Source organism: Amblyraja radiata, chromosome 24 (assembly GCF_010909765.2).
Source record: "Amblyraja radiata isolate CabotCenter1 chromosome 24, sAmbRad1.1.pri, whole genome shotgun sequence".
Classification (NCBI taxonomy): domain Eukaryota; kingdom Metazoa; phylum Chordata; class Chondrichthyes; order Rajiformes; family Rajidae; genus Amblyraja; species Amblyraja radiata.
Genome location: NC_045979.1, coordinates 24,980,496 through 24,999,550, shown reverse-complemented (window position 1 = coordinate 24,999,550; position 19,055 = coordinate 24,980,496). Strand labels below are relative to the sequence as shown.

The 19,055-nt window shown below is 46.1% G+C and overlaps 1 protein-coding gene across 1 annotated transcript; it reads left to right on the top strand.

Annotated features, from left to right (window-relative positions):
• Positions 1-12,831: 12,831 nt before the first annotated feature.
• On the top strand, positions 12,832-16,264 carry kcna10 (potassium voltage-gated channel subfamily A member 10). Its single transcript, XM_033042664.1, has 2 exons — positions 12,832-12,976; positions 14,696-16,264. Exon 2 carries the CDS (start codon positions 14,738-14,740, stop codon positions 16,241-16,243), a length of 1,506 nt encoding a protein of 501 aa, XP_032898555.1. The 5' UTR covers positions 12,832-12,976; positions 14,696-14,737; the 3' UTR covers positions 16,244-16,264.
• The last annotated feature ends 2,791 nt before the right edge of the window (positions 16,265-19,055 follow it).

The following is a 19,055-nucleotide window of genomic DNA, read 5'->3' as shown; positions in this document are numbered from 1 at the left end:
GCTGTTGAAGCTCTGGTCCGGTCCCCGGCAGGAAAGGCCTCGCCAATCCAGGTGGTAGGCTGCAAGGAGGGGGGGCGAGGTCGCGACTCGGAGAATAGTCGTGTCCCCGCCAGGAAGCGACTGGGAAATATTTTCCCCTTTACCCTGCCCCCCTCCCCCACATAGAAAAGTTAAAGATTCCCCAAAACAAACTTTCAAACTAAAGTTAAAAAAAGATTGAAAAACAAATGGACTGTAGGCAGTGGCTGCCTTCAATGCGGCGCCCTTAGTGCACAAATGTCCTCTCTGTACTTCGCTGACTTATGCCCCTGTCCCACTTAGGAAACCTGAACGCAAACCTCTGGAGACTTTGCGTCCCACCCAAGGTTTCCGTGCGGTTCCCGGAGGTTTTTGTCAGTCTCCCTAATGGTTGAAAGTGGTTTCCGCTTCTTCTATGTTCAGGCGATTATTTCAAAAAATTCAAAACCGGCCGCGACTAAAATAGGTTGCCGTTTTAAAAATAGGTAATTTTTTAGTCGAAGCCGGTTGCGATGCTAGTTGAAGGTGGCTGCCGGAGGTTGCAGGTAGTGGAAGGTAAGACCTTCCACTACCTGCAACCTCTGGCAACCACCTGCATAGAAGAAGCAGAAACCACTTTCAATCATTAGGGAGACTGACAAAAACCGCCGGGAACTGCACGGAAACCTTGGGTGGGGCGCAAAGTCTCCAGAGGTTTCTGTTCAGGTTTCCTAAGTGGGGCAGGGGCATTAGTGTTCAGTTCTCGACATAATGCTCTCTGTATTTAATTACTTCTATGTTGCTCTCTCTCCTTTTCTGTAGTCCCTGTATGGTGCCCTCTTCTATACTCTATTCCTTGTGCATTGATTCTCTTGGCTCCAGCCCTCTGTACATTGGCCTCTTTCTCTAGCCAATTACCTTTAAATTGCCCTCTGTCTGTACATGGTCCATACCCGTGTATTGCCTACACTCTGTACCTTGTAACAAGTACATCATGAATCTCGTATGATTTATCTGTGTAGCTCCTTGTGTATTAATCATCTCTGACTAATTATTTGTAAACCACCCCCTCCCCCTTTCTTGCAGCTACCTATTCTAGTCAAGTCGAGTTTATTGTCATATTTATCATATGCATTAGTGAGCCACGGATACAATGAAAACCTTTCTTGCAGCAGTATGATAGGCACTGACTCAGTCAACACACAAAAACATGAATTATACCTAAATTACATATTATGCAAGACAGTGGGGGAAAAAAGACTGCAAAACAATATATTAGTACAAAATTAATTAGAAACTAAGTCTATAGCAGTACACGAGGTAAGCTGTCATGTTCTGCTGTAGAGGTAGGATTAGGGTTGTGCAGGTTGCTTCAAGAGTTTGATGGCTGTAGGACAGTAACTGTTCCTGAATCTGATGGTGTGAGACTTCAGGCTTCTGTACGTCCTGCCCGATGGTAGCAGCGAGAAGGGGACGTGGCCTGGAGGATACCCACAGTGTCTACATTCTTTTCCTCCGTGTTTTGAATGTACTCAAAGACTGAGCATCCACAGCCCCTGGGGTGCAGAATTTAAAAGGTGCACCTTTTATGAATAGGAATTTTTCTTTGCCTTCATCGGAAATTTTAGCAAACTGTCCCTGGTCACTTCCATGCGGTTCCAGACTCTGATTAAAGAACACATTGGGAATCAATGAAATGGCAAAAGATGTGGTCATACAAAATCCCCTTTGCCCAGTGGCTCCAGTCTGAATTATTAACATTTCCTATTTTTAGATGGGTTTTCAGTATCTAAGGTACTTTACTGTTCTGATCCAGTCTCGCAGTTTCCCTTGCATTGTTTAGAGATTGTAGCTTGTCCTCTCTGTGTTTCTTCCCCTCACTATTTCATTTTTTTGTTGCTTACAACTTCATCTTCAATGTTGTTTAGTAGAGTATTGAGTTATGTTGAAACACTCTTTAAAATATGTGACTTGATCTACAGCTTGATCTTTAAGCTCGAGCGCCAATTTTCCGTAACTGAGTATTACTTACAGCAGGCGATACATTGGCATCGCACACCTCCCCAAAGCTTGTAAATATTTTACTGCTCCTGATAGCAGGCTCTTGCTTGCTTTCACTTATCTAGCTCTTTATTCTCAGACCTGTCTGACTATCAGGTTTGCTGCAGATGTATTGCTGACATATTTAGAACCAGTTGCAATGTTGTGTTTCCCCTCATCTCGATGTTAGATGGGATTACCAAATTGGATATGGAATCTCAGAATTAAAGAATGTTTAGGCATGGATGAAGAAAATAAATCAACCTGTGATACACATGCTGAACATCCAACTTTGCTCTGATTACAGATTTGTGTTCTGACATCTGAGTGGACACCTTACGAAAGGTTTCATTGAATGATGTAATGGTTGGAATGATTGATTGTACTACTGTCCTGAACAAGTATACCAGTGGAAAATGGCAGCCGGTTTCAACTTCTTGTAAACTGACCTGTGTTTCCAAAAGGTAACCAAGGCCTCTCGACCTCAGCGGGGTTCAGAACGACAACTTGACCACTGATTTCTGTCATATTGCTCTTGTGGTGAATGAGTGCAGGTCAGGTCAGCCCCAATCTCCCTTCTGGCATCTGCCCTATATCCAGCCTGTTGAACACAGCCATCCATTCTTCCCCGAAACATGAGGTTCTGGAGGAACTCAGTGGAGGGAATGGATAGGTGTGGTTTTGGGTCTGGACCTTCAGATTGGGTCCTGACTTGAAATGTCACCTATCTATTCCCTCCACAGATGCCACCTGTCCCGCTGAATTCCACCGGCACTTGTGTTTTGCTTAAAAGTCCAGCATCTGAAGATCATATGTGATAGGAGCAGAATTAGGCCATTCGGCCCACCAAGTCTACTCCGTCATTCAATATTGGCTAATCTATCTCTTCCTCTGAACCCCATTTTCCTGCCTTCTCCCTATAACTTCATGCATCCGTACTAATCAAGAATCTATCTATCGTGCTTCCACAGTGTTCTGTGGCAAAGAATTCCACAGATTCACCACCCTCTGACTAAATTCCTCCTCATCTCCTTCCTAAAAGATCGTCCTTTAATTCTATGACCTCTAGTCCTAGACTCTCCCACTACTGGAAACATGCTCTCAGCATCCACTCTACTCAACCCTTTCACTATTCTGTATGTTTCAATGAGATCCCCTCTCATTCTTCTAAACTCCAGCAAGTATAGGCCCAGTGCCATCAAATGCTCATCATATGTTAACCTACTCATTCTTGGGATCATTCTTGTAAACCTCCTCTGGACCCTCTCCAGGGCCAGCACATCCTTCCTCAGATATGGTGCCCAGAATTGCTCACAATATTCCAAATGCAGCCTGACCAGTTGGTCCATCTTATCCACCTTCAGCCCTTTCAGCTTCCCAATCACTTTCTCCCTAGTAATATCCACTCCACTAACTTTCACCCACTGACTCTCTTGAATTTCAGGCATGTTGCTGGTGTTTTCCACTGTGAAGACTGATGCATAAAAGGTATTCAACTCCTCTGCCTTTATTCCCCATTATCATTTCTGCATTATCTTCCAGCGGTCCAACGTCCACTCTTGCCTCTTTCTTACTCAATATATAACTGAAGAAACCTTTGCTATCTTTTATATTATTAGCTAGCTTACCTTCGTATTTCATATTTTCCACCCATATTGCCTTTTTAGTTACCTTCTGTTGTTCTTTAAAAGCTTCCCAATCCTCTGGCTTCCCACTAATCTTTGCAATGTTATATGCCTTCTCTTTTAGTTTTATGCAATCCTTGACTTTTCTTGTCAGCCACGGTTGCGCCTTTCTCCCCCTAGAATCTTTCTTCCTCTTTGCTATGAAAAGATGCTGCATCTTCCAAATTATTCCCAGAAATTCCTGCCATTGCTGTTCCACCCTCATCCTCGCTCGTGCCTCTGTAGTCCCCTTTGCTCAGTTGCAATTCCGACACATCCGATTTCACCACCTCCCTCTCAAATTGCAGATTAAAACTTAGGTTATGGCCACTACCTCCTAGTGGTTCCTTTACCTTGAGTTACCTTATCAAATCCAGTTCATTACACAAAACTAAATCCAGAATTGCCTTCTCCCTGGTAGGCTCCAGTACAAGCTGCTCTAAGGATCCATCTCGGATGCACTCTACAAATTCCTTTCTTGGGGTCCAGTACCAACCTGATTTTCCCAGCCTACCTGCATATTGAAATCTTCCATTACCACCGTAGCATTGCCTTTCTTCCATGCCAATTGTATCTCCTGATCTAACTTGTCTCCTATATCCTGGCTACTTTTTAAGGCCTGTAAATAACTCCCATTTAGTGTCTTTTTACCCTTACAATTTATCAGCTTTTAAGTTCTGAAATTCTTTGTGCGTCCATTCTCACTTGCACAATCTCCCTCCCTTGTCCCTTATACAGACTTTCTCTTTTTGAGTCTCATCACCAGTTAACTGAATGCATCACTCCTCATGACCATCTCTCTCCCTGGCCTTCAGCTCCATTTGTCCACCTATCCATCAGCTCCATCACTGCAAATGGCCACTGCCCCTCTCCATAAACACTGATCATTCGTGCCTCTCTGGCCTTCACACCTTTCATTCCTTCTGATCGTGTCCTTCATGGTCAAACTCCATCTCCCTGGCCATTGACCTTTCTACTCCCTGGCTTCAGATGCCATTGCTTTCCTTAAAAATTGGCCTTCACTTCCCTACCTATGGCTACTCCGAGCCTGCCAGCTAGTACTGCCCACTGAGCTTTCTTATACATTCATTGTCAGGGCCAGAGTGTCGCTGTCAAGACCAGCATTTAGTCACCAAATCTAATTGCCCCTGAAAAGGTGGTGTGCAATGCCTTCTGGAGAAGTCCCTTCTAATTCTCAGTTTAGTTCATGTAGCATTTGTACTTTGATTCTAAATCTGTAACACTATATTCTGAACTTTATTTATGCACTACTTGTACTCGTATACAGTAAATTCTGCCTGAATAATACGCAAAACACATTTTTTCATTTTATCTCAATACACATGACTATAATAAACCAATCCAAAAACAAGTAAGTTAATATTAACTATGCAGCATTGAATAACCCGAGTAGCTGTTTCTTACACCTGTTCTCTATCTATTCTGCTATTTGTTTCCTTCTTGGATCACTAATCTGAAACACAGCCTGACGATAAGGTTGTGAATGGATTACTTTAATATAATGTACAGGTTGAGGAGAGGGAGTGATTTTTATGATCAGACTGGCAATGAGGACAATGGTGGATTACACTAATCTATTGCTCAGCTGGTAATGAGAATGTGATTGACTGGGGAAGGGTGATTGGTCACGTTGATCTAACATTCAGCTGATAAATCACCAAGTCCTCCTATACCCCTGCTGATGGGAAGGGTGAAGGATCACCTTGATTTTGTAACCTGGTAAAGTGTATGGGAATGGAATACTCTGCTCTCCCACTCAAACTGGCAATGGGTAGGTTTGAAACATTCGATGGCCAGGCAATAGAAATTATCTAATACATGCCTTGTAATGGGGAGGCAAGTGGATTGCACTAATTTGATGATACTCAGACTGTCCGTACAGATGCTGGTGGATCATCATGCAAAGCGTGCTGATGTGAGTGAACTACGTTAGTCTCCCACACGGCCACAGATGGTGACGGACCATACAGCAGGATATAGAAATGTGTTGGATTTCACAGATCTGATAAACTTGTGGTGATGTGAAGATTTATGGATTTCTCTTATCTAATATGCAACCTTGTGAGGGGGAGGACAATGGATTGTGCTAATCTTACAGCATTGTTAGATCACTAATCACCCACACACCAGAGAAATAGATCACTGATTCACCAATCCAGTCCAGCCAGTGGGGCAATGATACACTCATTGGATCATACACACCTGATGCTGAAATGCATGGTATAACTTGCTGGTCTTTCACAAAAAGTGCAATGGGCTAGAATGAGTCTGGCTGTTGAGTTTAAAGAGTAGAAGAGCATGGGGCCAAGTTGAAGGAGCTACAAACTCTATCTCCCGGCTCACTAACAATTACTCTGATCCCATCCCTCTCATTGGCCATCGGAAGGTTGCCTTCCATGCATGCAGGATCCATCCCTGCACCTCACTATCCGTTCTGTTCTTCTCCCTGATCACAGAATATAATCCTGATCCTGGCCACTGACTCCTATCTCCTCCCTTATAATTCAAGTTATGTTCCTATCTGCTCACGGACTGAATCCATCCGAGACCAGTGAAACAATCTCCCACTTCATTCTTGCTGGCCATTAATGTATCTCCCTCTGATAACTGAGTTAATCATCTCCCTGTCCATTGATGCAATCCTTCGTGTACTAACTTAATCCATCTTGCTAACCATTGACACGTTCTACCTCACTGTACCAATCCATTGACTCCACCCTACAGCTTATCACTAACGTAATTTCTTTCCCTGAACTGAACACTATCGCACTCCCTCACGACGGACTAATATATTTTTTGATCAGTAACTCCCTTGTTCTCACCAGTTACTGTTACTGATTCACATAATGTCCACCCAGTCCTGCTACAGAGTCCTTGTCGTAGACCACTGATGCCAACAATCTCCCTCTCTTGTGATGCAACACTCACCCTTGTACACTGAATTCATATATTTCCCTGACCATGCGTCTGCCAAGTCTCCCTGACTAGTGACATCATCTCCATAGTCCACCCTGCTCCCTAGACACTGATTAAATCAATGTCACTAGAAGATTATTCCACCAACTATCTCACCACCTACTATTCCCTCGCCCTGCCCATTCTTAATATAATTAGGCACTGGCTCCATCAACCCAACCACCAGCACTACTATTGACCTTGGTCATAAACCATGTCTGTTCTGGGCATGTATTACGACTTTCTTCACTTCCGGGTGTCTCTTATCCCCCCCCCCCCCCCCCCTGACCACTAACTCCATATTCCCCTCGACTCATGTCATCAATTACCTCCAAGGCATCTATCATCAATAGATTAGCAAAACATTGCTAATCCATACTGAATTGTACACCAATTTGGCCCGAAATTTCCCTTTTTACCATCCTTTGGAAGTTTTTATGTTTCTTGCCAATCTATTCTGATATTATGTATTCATTTAATTTATCCAACTCTTTGTTCTCTTTTGCTGAGTTCTAAATTATACCTCACTTATTTTTCCTTTTTGCCAGTCCTTCCTAATAGCAGTCATCATATCTACTGCTATTTTTTACGATTTTGTATTATAAGACACTTTATAAGTTTTATAAGGCACTGGTCAGACTGCATTTGGAGTACTGTGAGCAGTTTTGGGTCTCATATCTGATGGGATGGTCTGGAGTTGGAGAGGGTTCCGAGGATGTTTACGAGAATGATCCCGGAAATGGTTGGTTAACATATGATGAGTGTTTGACAACTCTGGGCGTATACTCACTGGAGATTGAAAGGATGATGGGGGACTTCATTGGAACTTACTGAATAATTATTTGGAGTCTGGGACCCGAGGGCACAGCCTCAGAATAAAAGGATGCACAATTGGAAAGGAGATGAGGAGGAATTTCTTTTGCCAGAGGGTGGTAAATCTGAGGAATTCATGGTCACAGTCAGCTGGGTATTTTTAAACTGGAGATTTATTTACAGGTTCTTGATTAATAAGTGTCAAAAGTTACAGGGCGAAAGCGGTTGAGAGGGAAAGATAGATCAGCTATGATTGAATGGTGAAGTAGACTCGATTGGCCGAATGACCTAATTCTGCTCTTATGACATGAGCATGACTTACTACCGTCATCTGTTCCCATAGCTAATACACCAATAAACACACACTAAAAATGAGTTTGATGAGATGTAAGAATTGAGCAAATGAGTGTTTAAAGGTCAGCATGCACTAGTTGTGCTGAAGGGCCTGTTTCTGTGCCGTGTACCCCTGTGATTCCATGACCTACAGAATAACTTGCTTAGTCCACTTTGATCCAGCACTTATGACGTTCATTTCAGCCATCAAATGCTATCTGTTACCTGTGGTGCTGGGTTACTGTGATGCAATCTGGTAACAGTAATTCAGCCTAATCTACATTAACTCAGTCCTAGATCATTCCTATACACTCACGGAAACACGGTAGTGATAGGTGAGTCACGGCATCTTGAAAAGTAAGAAGTGATGTCTTCAAGAGGAGAGGGGCACTGTCCAGAATAAAGCTGTGACATCCACAACAGCGGAGAGGAAGTCCTGGATAGGGTGGACTGCTGTACTCGTGAGGTGCAGTGTATGGACCGGTGACGGGAGCAGCTTCCAGAACATCACTGGTGAGTGGCAGTGCACTGAATAGGTGAGGTGAGTCGCGAGTCAGAACAGGTAAAGTCTTCTGTGAATCCAGGTAAGGGCAGGGTGCAGGTGAGGTCAGGGACCATGCAAGTTGCAGGGTCTGCGTCAAGAGCGGGGCAGAATCAAGGACATGTGGGGACAATGGGAGAATGAGGGGTAGTGTCCAGGACAAATGCAGCACAGTATCCAGGAGAAGGCTGTTTCCATGACTAGTGAGGTGTGGTGTGCAGGACAGTTGAGAAATTGTGTTCCGATCACATCGGTGACTTTGTCAGGGATCGGTAGGGTGCTGTGACCAAGACAGGTGAGGTGCAATGTTGAACACTGATGCGGTGCTGTGTGCGAGACCAGTGAAGCACCTTTTCCTGGAGAGATGAGGTGTGGTGCACAGTCAAACAGGAAAGAAACAGAGTCCATGCCATGTGAACCATTCCAGGACAATGTCCTGTGCCTGAGATGCAGTGTCCAGGATCAGTGACAGTGTGTTCAGGGGAGGCAGGTTACTGCACTGGGATGGGTAGAGGTGCAGTGGTGGGGACAGGAAAAGGATGGAATCTTGGTTGTGTCAGGTAAAGGGTGGTAGCTTGGACAGGTGTGGTGCAGTGTCTGGGACAGGTTGGGGGTAGTGTCCAGGGACGATGAGTGGCAGTTTCAAGTGCAGGAGAGGGGCAGTGTCCAGGAGAATATAGGGGAAGTATCCAGGAGAGATGAGGAGCAGCATTCAGGATAGGTTAAGGGCAGAGTCCAGGACATGTGAGGAGCTGGGTGCTCGAAGGATGAGGGGTAGTGTCCAGGATAGATGAAGGATAGTATCTGGAACAGATAAGGAGCGCTAACCGAGACAGGTGAGGGGCTGTCCGGGATGGTGAAGGGTAGTGCATGGGACATGTGTGGGGTGGCATTCATGACGGGTGAGAAGCAGTGTCCAGAACTGTTGCGGGTTTGTGTCTGGGGTAAGTGAGCCACAACATCTGTGAGAGTTGAAGCACAGTGTTTAGCCTAGTGAGATTCACTGCCCGGACGGGGAGTGTCATCGCATCCATGACTGATCATGCAATTTGGCACATTTTCCCTCATCAATCAGAGTATTGAGTATAGAAGTTGGGAGGTTATGTTGCAGTTATATAAAACGCTGGGGAGACTGCATTTAGAGTATTTTGTTCAGTTACATAGAAACATAGAAACATAGAAAGTAGGTGCGAGAGTAGACCACCAGGTCCGTCGAGCCCGCACCGCCATTCGCTCATGGCTGAACACTAAACAGACACACTTACCCACAAACAGTAGACACAAGACACAGAACACAAGACACTACCCTCCCCTTTATACCGCTATCACCCCTCTCCACCCCAAGAACCGCGTGATCTCCTGGGGGAGGCAAAAAAACGGATAAAAACCCAGGTCCAATTCGGGAAAAAAATCCGGGAAATTCCTCTCCGACCCCAATCCAGGCGATCGACACTTGTCCAGGAGATCACTCAGGTCTTACTATACTAACCATACCTAGGTCCATATCCCTGCCCTCTCCCCGTAGCCCCTTATCCCCTTGGCAGCTAAAAAACCATCTATTTTAGACTTAAATATATTTAACGTTTCTGCTTCCACTGCTCCCTGGGGCAGTGAATTCCATAAATTAACCACCCTCTGGGTGAAGAAGTTCTTCCTCATCTCAGTTTTAAAAGAGCCCCCCCTTATTCTGCAACTATGTCCCCTAGTTCTAGTTTCCCCGATCATTGGGAACATCCTCGGTGCATCCACCCGATCAAGGCCCCTCACGATCTTATATGTTTCAATGAGATCGCCTCTCATTCTTCTAAACTCCAAAGAGTAGAGTTCCAGCCTACTTAACCTTTCCTCATATGTCAATCCCCTCATTGCAGGAATTAATCTTGTAAACCTTCGCTGCACTGCCTCCAGGGCTAGTACATCCTTTCTTAAGTATGGACCCCAGAACTGTACACAGTATTCCAAATGTGGTCTCACTAATACTGTGTACAGCTGCAGCAAGACCTCCGTGTTTTTATACTCAATCCCCCTAGCAATAAAGGCCAAAACTCCATTGGCCTTCCTGATTGCTTGCTGCAGTTCTGGGGCACCATGTTATAGAAAAGATGTGAAACTGGAATGGGTACAGAGATTTATGAGGATGTTGCCAGGAATTGAGGATCTGAGCTATAGGAAGAGGTTGAGTAGGCTGGGACTCTGTTTGTTGGAGCACAGGAGGATGAGAGCTGGTCTTACAGAGGTGTATAAAATCATGTGAGGAACAGATTAGGTAGATACACAGATTCTCTTGCTCAGAGATGGGGAATCGAGGACCAGATGACATAGGTTTAAGGTGAAGGGGAAAAGATTTAATAGGAATTTGAGAGGTAACATTTTCACACAAAGGGTAGTGGGTGTATGGAACGAGCTGCCAGAGGAGGTAGTTGAGGCAGGGTCCTTCGCAAGGTTGAAGAAACAGTTAGACGGGGACATGGATAGGACAGGTTTGGAGGGTTATGGGCTAGGCGTAGGCAGGTGGAACTAGTGAAACTGGGACATGTTTGGCCGGTGTGGGGAAGTTAGGGCCTGTTTCCCTGCTGTATGACTATGACTCGATGTAATGCATGTTGGTGAGATATGGTATCGAGAGCAGGGGGAATTCAGAAGGGGTGAACTCTTTTCAAAACAGCAAGGTAAAATGAGATGCAGTGTACAGTACATATAGAGCATGTAAATGAGAACTGGTGAACCACTGTAACCAGAAAGGGGATATAGTGTTAAGGAGATCCGCTGCACAGGAATGGTGTGATAGTCCAGGATGGCTGGGCAGGGTTGGCGAGATCTTAGTCAACAATGGGTAAGGAATGTCCAAGATTAGTGAGGCACAGAGAACTGGGAATTAATGTGAGCAGAACATTCAGGAATGGTGAGGTGCAACATTGTATCCAGTAGTCAGCCATTGTCTACAGAACAGGTGAGGACTTGTCCAAGTTACAAAGGTGATGATGGCCAGAGGTTTGTCTTGTGTTTGTCCAAGCATTGGTGAGATGCCATCGGCATTGAATGGAGAGTCATGTATGCTGTGCCCAGGAATGATGTGTGGCTGTGTTTAATGCCGTTGGGGAACAAGATGGAAGTGGAGAAGTTGTTTTCCCTCCTGTGACTATTGAGAACATGGAGCATTATCCATACATAACGAAAACTCTGATCTTGTGCTCTTCCGGTTTTGTGTTTTTGTCTATTTGCGCAAAATCGGTACACGAGAGCGCTATGATTTTTCGCCACCTTGCCATTCTCCTGTGCTACAAGGCAACACGTTTTGTTCCGATCTATGGTATATTTTAAAAGTTAATAAGGTTTAAAAAATCTTAAACGTGCATGCGCAGATTGGTCTCCTCTCCTGTCAGTCGCCGGGATGGCGACGCCTCTTCCTGCACCATCTGATTGGCCGGGTCCATTGTCAGTCATGGGTGGCGCCCGCCTCGCCCGGCGAGGGGAATATAAAGCTGAAGGAGCGGAGTGAGCATCACCAACTGGCAGACGCTGGCTGGAGCTGCGTCTACGGGCGCATCCGTGGTGCCAAGCGGCTGAGCCCACTTCAATGTCTCTGTGGTGCCCAGCCGCAGGCTCCGTCGGCCGCTTCGTCCGACCCGGGCTTCTACTCGCGAGGCCCCGGCCAATGTTCATTGAGGCTGCGGCGGAGGTGGGGCCTTGCCGAATTTTTTTCCTGTCTCATGTCTTGTGGGGGTGGAGGGGGAATAGAAAGGAGGGGTGGGGGAAGTAAGGAGTTGGAGAGGAGGGCAGTGGGGGAGTTGAGGAGGGATAGGGGGTGGGGGGGGGGATAGGGGAGGTGAGGAGTGGGGGATAGAGGGATAGGAGGGGGGTAGGGAGGGGAGAGGAGTTATGGAGGGAGGGAGAGGTGAGGGAGGGATTGGGGAGGGGAGGAGGAGAGGGGAAAGATCCTGGTGAGGTGAGAGTGGGGGGATTGAGCATGAGGAGGGGGTAGGGAGAGGGGCTGTGAGTGGGCTAGGTGAGTAGGGAGAGTGAGAGAGGAGGGGCAATAGAGTGAGAGGAGGGGGGAGTGGAGAGGTAGGGAGTGGGGAATAGAGAGAGGAGGGCAGTGGGGGATGTGAGGTGGGATAGTGGGGCGATTGGGGAGGCGAGGAGTGGGTTGGGGGATAGAGAGATAGGAGGGGGGTAGGGAGAGGAGTTATGGAGGGAAGGAGTGACTGAGGGTAGGGGTAAGGAGAGGGAGGGAGGGGTGAGGGAAGGATTGGGGGAAAGAATGAGAAGAGGGGAAAGAAGAGAGAGGGTGAAGAGGAGGGGGAGGGAGTGCTGGGGATGAGGAGAAATGAGCTGCGCCTGCACAGTTGGGAGCTATGCATGACTGGTGGAATATTGCCTTGGGGGAACGGGTTGCGTTGGGAGAACGGGTGAGTGGTGGAATATTGCATTGGGGGAGCAGACCCGATGGGTCTGCAGCTAGTCTAGTATTAGAATAAAGGGTTACTATTTATGAGGAACAATTTCTTCTCTCAAAAGTACAAGAATATTTGTAATTTCTTATTACAGAGAGCATTGGAAGCTGAATCTCTGAAAATAGTCAAGACTGAGATCAACAGAAATTGGTCTAAAGGTGAGACAGCGCCTGTGGGGAACAAATAAAATAAGCAGATCTAAGCACTAGATCAGATCATCACTCATCTAACTGAATGGCGGAATGGATTGAAGACCTTGCAGCCATTTCTGCTTTTATTTTTCTTAATGTTTTTACATGTTTGGGTCAGTGCATCCTGGACAGTGTTGGAGATTTTTCCGCAAGTGTGATATTGTATCCAGAACCAAAAGGAGATTGTGTCTGCACAGAAAGGGAATGGTTTACTTGTGCCCTTGTCCCATATTTAACTGCTACTACTCGGGTCGAGGAGACTTGTCCTGCCCTTGTCCCATATTTAACTGCTACTTCTCGGGTCGAGGAGACTGTCGGGTCGGAGCGCCGTGTCCAGCCCTGTCTCACTCGTCCTGACGTAGTGCAGCCCATGGAGTGCAGCAGCAGCGCCTTGCCCGTGGCCCCGTCGGTCGGGAGCCTTGCCAGCTGTCTGACCTTCGGATCTTCGCTTACCGCCGACACCACCCCCTCTCCCTATCATGGCCGATCATCGGTGTGGCGTGCAAAGTCCGGCGCCCGGACCAAAACTCCTCAGCTGGCCCGCCGGCTGGGCTTTGTGCGGTCCAGCACCCGGTCCAACTCATCATTCATCCAGCCACAGCTGAGTCGGTCAATGAATTGCCATCGGGTATTTGTCCCTTATTTTGACCTCTTGTCCCTTATTTGGGAGTGAGAAAGTTAGCAACTCTACTTATATGTCTTTTTTTTTAAAACTCGTTTTGTTCTCAAATTTTGAAAGTATAACATTTTGGTCAGATTTTGGTCGAATTTGATCACAGATAAGCTCAAAAGGATCATAGGTAAGGCAATTTTTAATGCTGTGATATTTCATTATGATTTAATAACTTTAAAATTTGGTCACCCATGTCACCAGTTGGTACCCTTATTTACAGAAACACCCAAATACTGTCCAAAAGTACTTTACAAAATGTTTAAAACAAATAATTTTAAATCCACTCAAACCAAAAATTGAAAATTTTCTGAGGCTTACCTGTCCCCCTCAGAACCATTCCTCCCCAGTGAAATGTGTGAACATGCTGAAGCTGTATACCCAGCAGCTGAAGCTGAACTATAGAAAACTGCTGTGCTGGATGGCATGAGAATATCAGTTTCAGGGCACAGGCAGGAGACAATGAGGGAAGTTTGGAACTTCTGTGTTTGCATTCAGTTGTTTGGGTATCCCAAGATCCCCGACATCACCAGAGGGAATGCTAACAATTTTATAAGGAGCTGCCAGAATTTTTCAGGTAAGTCCAATCTTCCATGAGCCACAACCTGAACTTGACTCCTCAGGGCACTAAGCTCCTCATCTTCCCAAGAAAGGTAATAATTTATCTCCACTAAAAAAACTTGTTTTGTCACTTGCACCCTATTTCCAGCCTCCTTGCTGCTCCTAACCTTTCCTCTCCCTCTCTCAACTTCTCTTTCGCTGCCTTTCACCATGTCCCTCACTGTTCCCCCTCCATCTTCACCTCTGCCCAGTATTTAATGTACCCCTACATGACTCAATCTCCACTTCTCAATTCTCAGATCCTTCTTCTATCCATTTTCTCTTGCCTCTTTGTTTCTTATTGCCTCATCTACTTTCTCTACTCTCTCCCTTTACTTTCTCTGCACCTTAACTATACTACTGTTTTGTATTGCCATATGTGACAGTGTCAGTGCTTTGACTGTGCTTATCCCTAGGTCCCTAAAGAGTGTGAGCAGTCCACAGATGAGGGCTCTGCGATGCCGAAGCGTGAAATGGAGTTGGTTTTGGTGAGTCCTGAGGATGTTGATGATAATGATATCCCTGCCAGTCGGGCTAAGCTCCACGATTCCTGTCTGAACATGCTGTGGAAATGGAGAAACTTGCTGGACTGTGACGTCCCCACTGACAAGCTACTGAGTCAAGTGACCTGGCAGCATCAACAGGAGATGGACGAGTTGTTGGCGCAGGAGGGTAGTCAGAAAATAATCATCAATGTGGCTGGCTTGAGGTTTGAGACTCACGTGAAAACTCTAGCAGAGTTTCCGGACACACTGCTGGGAAACCCTGCACGATGCATGCCCTACTTTGATCCCCTCACAAATCAATATTTTTTTGACAGAAACCGACCAAGTTTTGATGCAATTCTCTATTACTACCAGTCAGGGGGAAGGATGCGAAGACCTGCCAACGTGCCCCTCGATGTCTTTACGGATGAAATTATCTTCTACCAGCTGGGTTCCGAAGCTATGGAACAGTTCAGAGAGCAAGAGGGCTTCATTAAGGAAATGGAGGTTCAGCTGCCCGTACACCCAATCTTCAGGCAGCTCTGGCTGCTGTTTGAGTATCCTGAGAGTTCTGGTGCAGCCAGGGGTGTAGCCGTGGTCTCGGTCGTTGTCATTGTCATCTCCATTGTCATCTTTTGCCTGGAAACACTGCCGGAATTCCGGGAAGACGTGGAACTGGGCACGTTTAGTGGTTCGGCTCACCACGACCAAAGCTCTGGTCCTGCTCCCAGTTTCTTCACTGACCCCTTCTTTCTCATTGAGACAGCATGCATGCTCTGGTTTTTCTTTGAGTTGCTGGTCAGGGCTGTAGCTTGTCCCAGTAAATCTGACTTTTTCAGGGACATGATGAATATAATCGATGTGGTTTCCATCATTCCGTACTTTGTGACACTTGTTACTGAGCTGATCAAGCAGCAACAACCCCAGCAGACAGGCAATGGTCAGACTCAAGGGCAGCACACCATGTCCCTGGCCATCCTGCGGATCATCCGGCTGGTCAGGGTCTTCAGAATATTCAAGCTCTCCAGACACTCCAAGGGACTGCAGATCCTCGGGCAGACTCTGAAGGCCAGCATGAGGGAATTGGGGCTCCTCATCTTCTTCCTTTTCATTGGAGTCATCCTCTTCTCTAGTGCCGTCTACTTTATTGAGGTGGATGAGCCTCAAACCCATTTTTCCAGCATCCCTGACGCGTTCTGGTGGGCTGTTGTTACAATGACAACAGTAGGATATGGAGATATGTGTCCTGTCACCATTGGCGGCAAGATGGTAGGGACACTGTGTGCCATCGCGGGAGTATTGACCATCGCCCTACCTGTGCCTGTTATTGTCTCTAACTTTAACTACTTCTACCACCGAGAGACGGAGAACGAGGAGAAGCAGAACATCTCAACATCAATTGACTGCAAGGAGCTGATTACGGCAGGATCCGTCCCGCGGGACTGCATCGCTTCCATAAATAAAACCAAAGCATTCTGAACCATCAAGAACAGCTGATAGCAATGAGTCCACTCACCAGGAATATCCTCTTACCTGCGCTTAAACCAGTCTCATACGTGTGTCACTATTGTTATTAGGAAGCACCTCCTCCAATCCTATCCAGACCTTTCTTTGCCATGCAACAGGAGACCTGCATTTGAAGGAGAATAAATAGAGTCCAGTTGTGGTGTGGTCGGGGTGTCTGACTCATACCTTTGAATCATGGTTTTTTATCATGTCGGGTTAATGTCACATTATTAATTGGTTTGGAGTTGCAATTTGAGCCTCATTACACTCATGTTCAAGATGCTGCATCAAATTTGAGGACTGTCAGGAGTCAGAACAATGAATGGATTGGAACTACTTCTAGGAGGTGTCTTGAATATGTGGGGTCTGGAAATACCTGGTGAGTGTTAGGTTTGGTCTTGTGTGTTTCCTAAATTGAAGTCCAGTAAAATCAGCAATCGGGGCTAGGCCAGCATCAATCAAGTTCAATGTGTGTGTTCATGTGGATCTGGATCAATACAACTGTTTGAGGTTCAAGAGTTAGGGAGAGGTTGAGTAGGCTGGGTCTCTATTCCTTGGGGCGCAGGAGGATGAGGGGTGATCTTATAGAGATGTACAAAATCACGAGAGGAATAGATCGGGTAGATGCACAGAGCCTTTTGCCCAGAGTCGGGGAATCGAGGACCAGAGGACATAAGTTCAAGGTGAAGGGAAATAGATTTAGTAGGAATCCAAGGGGTAACATTTTCACACAGGTGTATGGAACAAGCTGGTGGGTGTATGGAACAAGCTGCCAGAGGAGATAGTTGAGGCTGGGACTATCCCATCGCTTAAGAAGCAGTTGTTCAGGTACATGGATAGGACAGGTTTGGAGGTATATGGTCCAGGCGCAGGCAGGTAGGACTAGTGAAGCTGGGACATGTTGGCCGGTGTGGGCAAGTTGAGCCGAAGGGCTTGTTTCCATACTGTATTACTTTATGACTCAAAGAGTCAAGTGTTTAATTGTCAAATGTCCTGAAACAGAATAATGGAATTCTACTTGCAGCAGCAGAACAGATATGTAAACACAGTAGTAGTGGTAGTGTTGTTGGTGAATTTGATGATGGAGTTGGAATTGTGTTATAGTCATGAGAATAGTGTGGATAGAGCAGGGGGCAGAACATGCAGGTGCTCCTGTGCTGATGGTTATCGAGAAGGAAGTGTTTCTGCCAATTCATAGATTGCGGTCTGTTGATGAGGAAGTCGAGGATGCATTTGCAAAGGGATGTGGAGACCCAGTTCCGTGAGCTTGATGGGGATGTGTGTGCTGCAGTCTATTGTGAGATATATTGTTTGTGCTCACAATCACTATGAACAACAACTTAATGTTTTTATATTGTCCATGTGGTCCAGTGCAGAGTGGAGAGCCGGTGAGATTACATCCTCCATCGACCTGTTGTGTCTGTTGGCAAATTGTAGTGTGTACAGGTTTTTGTTGAGGCAGGAGTTGATATGCGCCATACCTAACCTTTCAAAGCATGTTAGTACCACTGGTCGGTAGTCATTGAGGCATGTCACCTTGGGCACCAGTATTATTGATGCCCTTTAAAAGCAGGTGGAAATATCAGACCAGCAATGAGATGTTGAAGATGTCCATTAAAACTCCAGCCAGTTGGTCAGCACAAGTTTTAACAATGCGACCAGGTATATCAACAGGCCCAAGTTAATTATTGAGTGAGATTCATGATCAGAGTTCTGAACAGATTTAGATCTGCATCTATGCGAGATTAGTGGGTTAATTTCAAAGCATCATAGTGTGGAATTCACCATTACCGGCACATTGGGTACAAGAATGTCACAGATCATACACAAATATGCACTATCTTGGTGCAGCAGAGCCTGGTCTCCAATCGTCTTTGACCCTTAACCTAGCAAAAACTTGCTTGGTCAAGATCATTTGTTGGTTGGTGTATAACGACCATTCTGGGTAAAGGAATTCATACACATTTATCTTCCAGTCATCAGAACTACAGTAGAATGAGGACATCTTCAATCCCAAGGGAATATCCAAGGAGGGAAGCACAATGCTGCACCAAAGAGTAAGAGCATAACAAAGAACAAAACAAGCTCCACAGCACGAGAATCACTGGCCTTACCATGGTGGCAGGGAGCTTTAAAGTGTGTGATGCAGAAAGTGTGTGACAGACACATTACCTTACTTAACATAGACACAAAGTGCTGGAGTAACTCAGCAGGTCAGGAAGCATCTCTGGAGAAAAAGGCAGGGTGACGATTCAGGTCAGAACCCTTCTTCAGACTGATTTCTTTAAGAAGAGAGCAGTAGGACCAAGGAGTCAGACCACGTGGTGTAGGTGCCTGTAGCGTGGAGGCTATAGGCCTGAAAATCGGGTGAGTGGTGGGTGTCTGGAACGTGCTGTCAGGGGTGGTGGTGGAGGCAGAAATGAAATGGTGTATTAGAGGCACTTTGGCTGTGCAGCTATGTGACATTCAACACCTCTCTGTGAAATTATGTTGTACATTGTGACACCCTGTTGCACTCTTGTGACCTTTAAACTTGTTGGTCCCCTTGTAACAATCCCTAGCTCTGAACGAGATTCTGCAGCTCCCTGTTACACTGCAAATTTTGGTGATTCTCATTTGTTCTCTTACACAGTGGCGGACTGGCCAGGGTGTCAGCTTGCCCGATGGCAAATGGGCCCCTGATGAAGTGATAGCAAGTGATGGGAAGTGGGCCCCTGTTAAATGATAGCATTGTAGTTGTGGGTGGGCCCCCTTTGTCTCCTGGCAAACAATATTTTTAGACCCA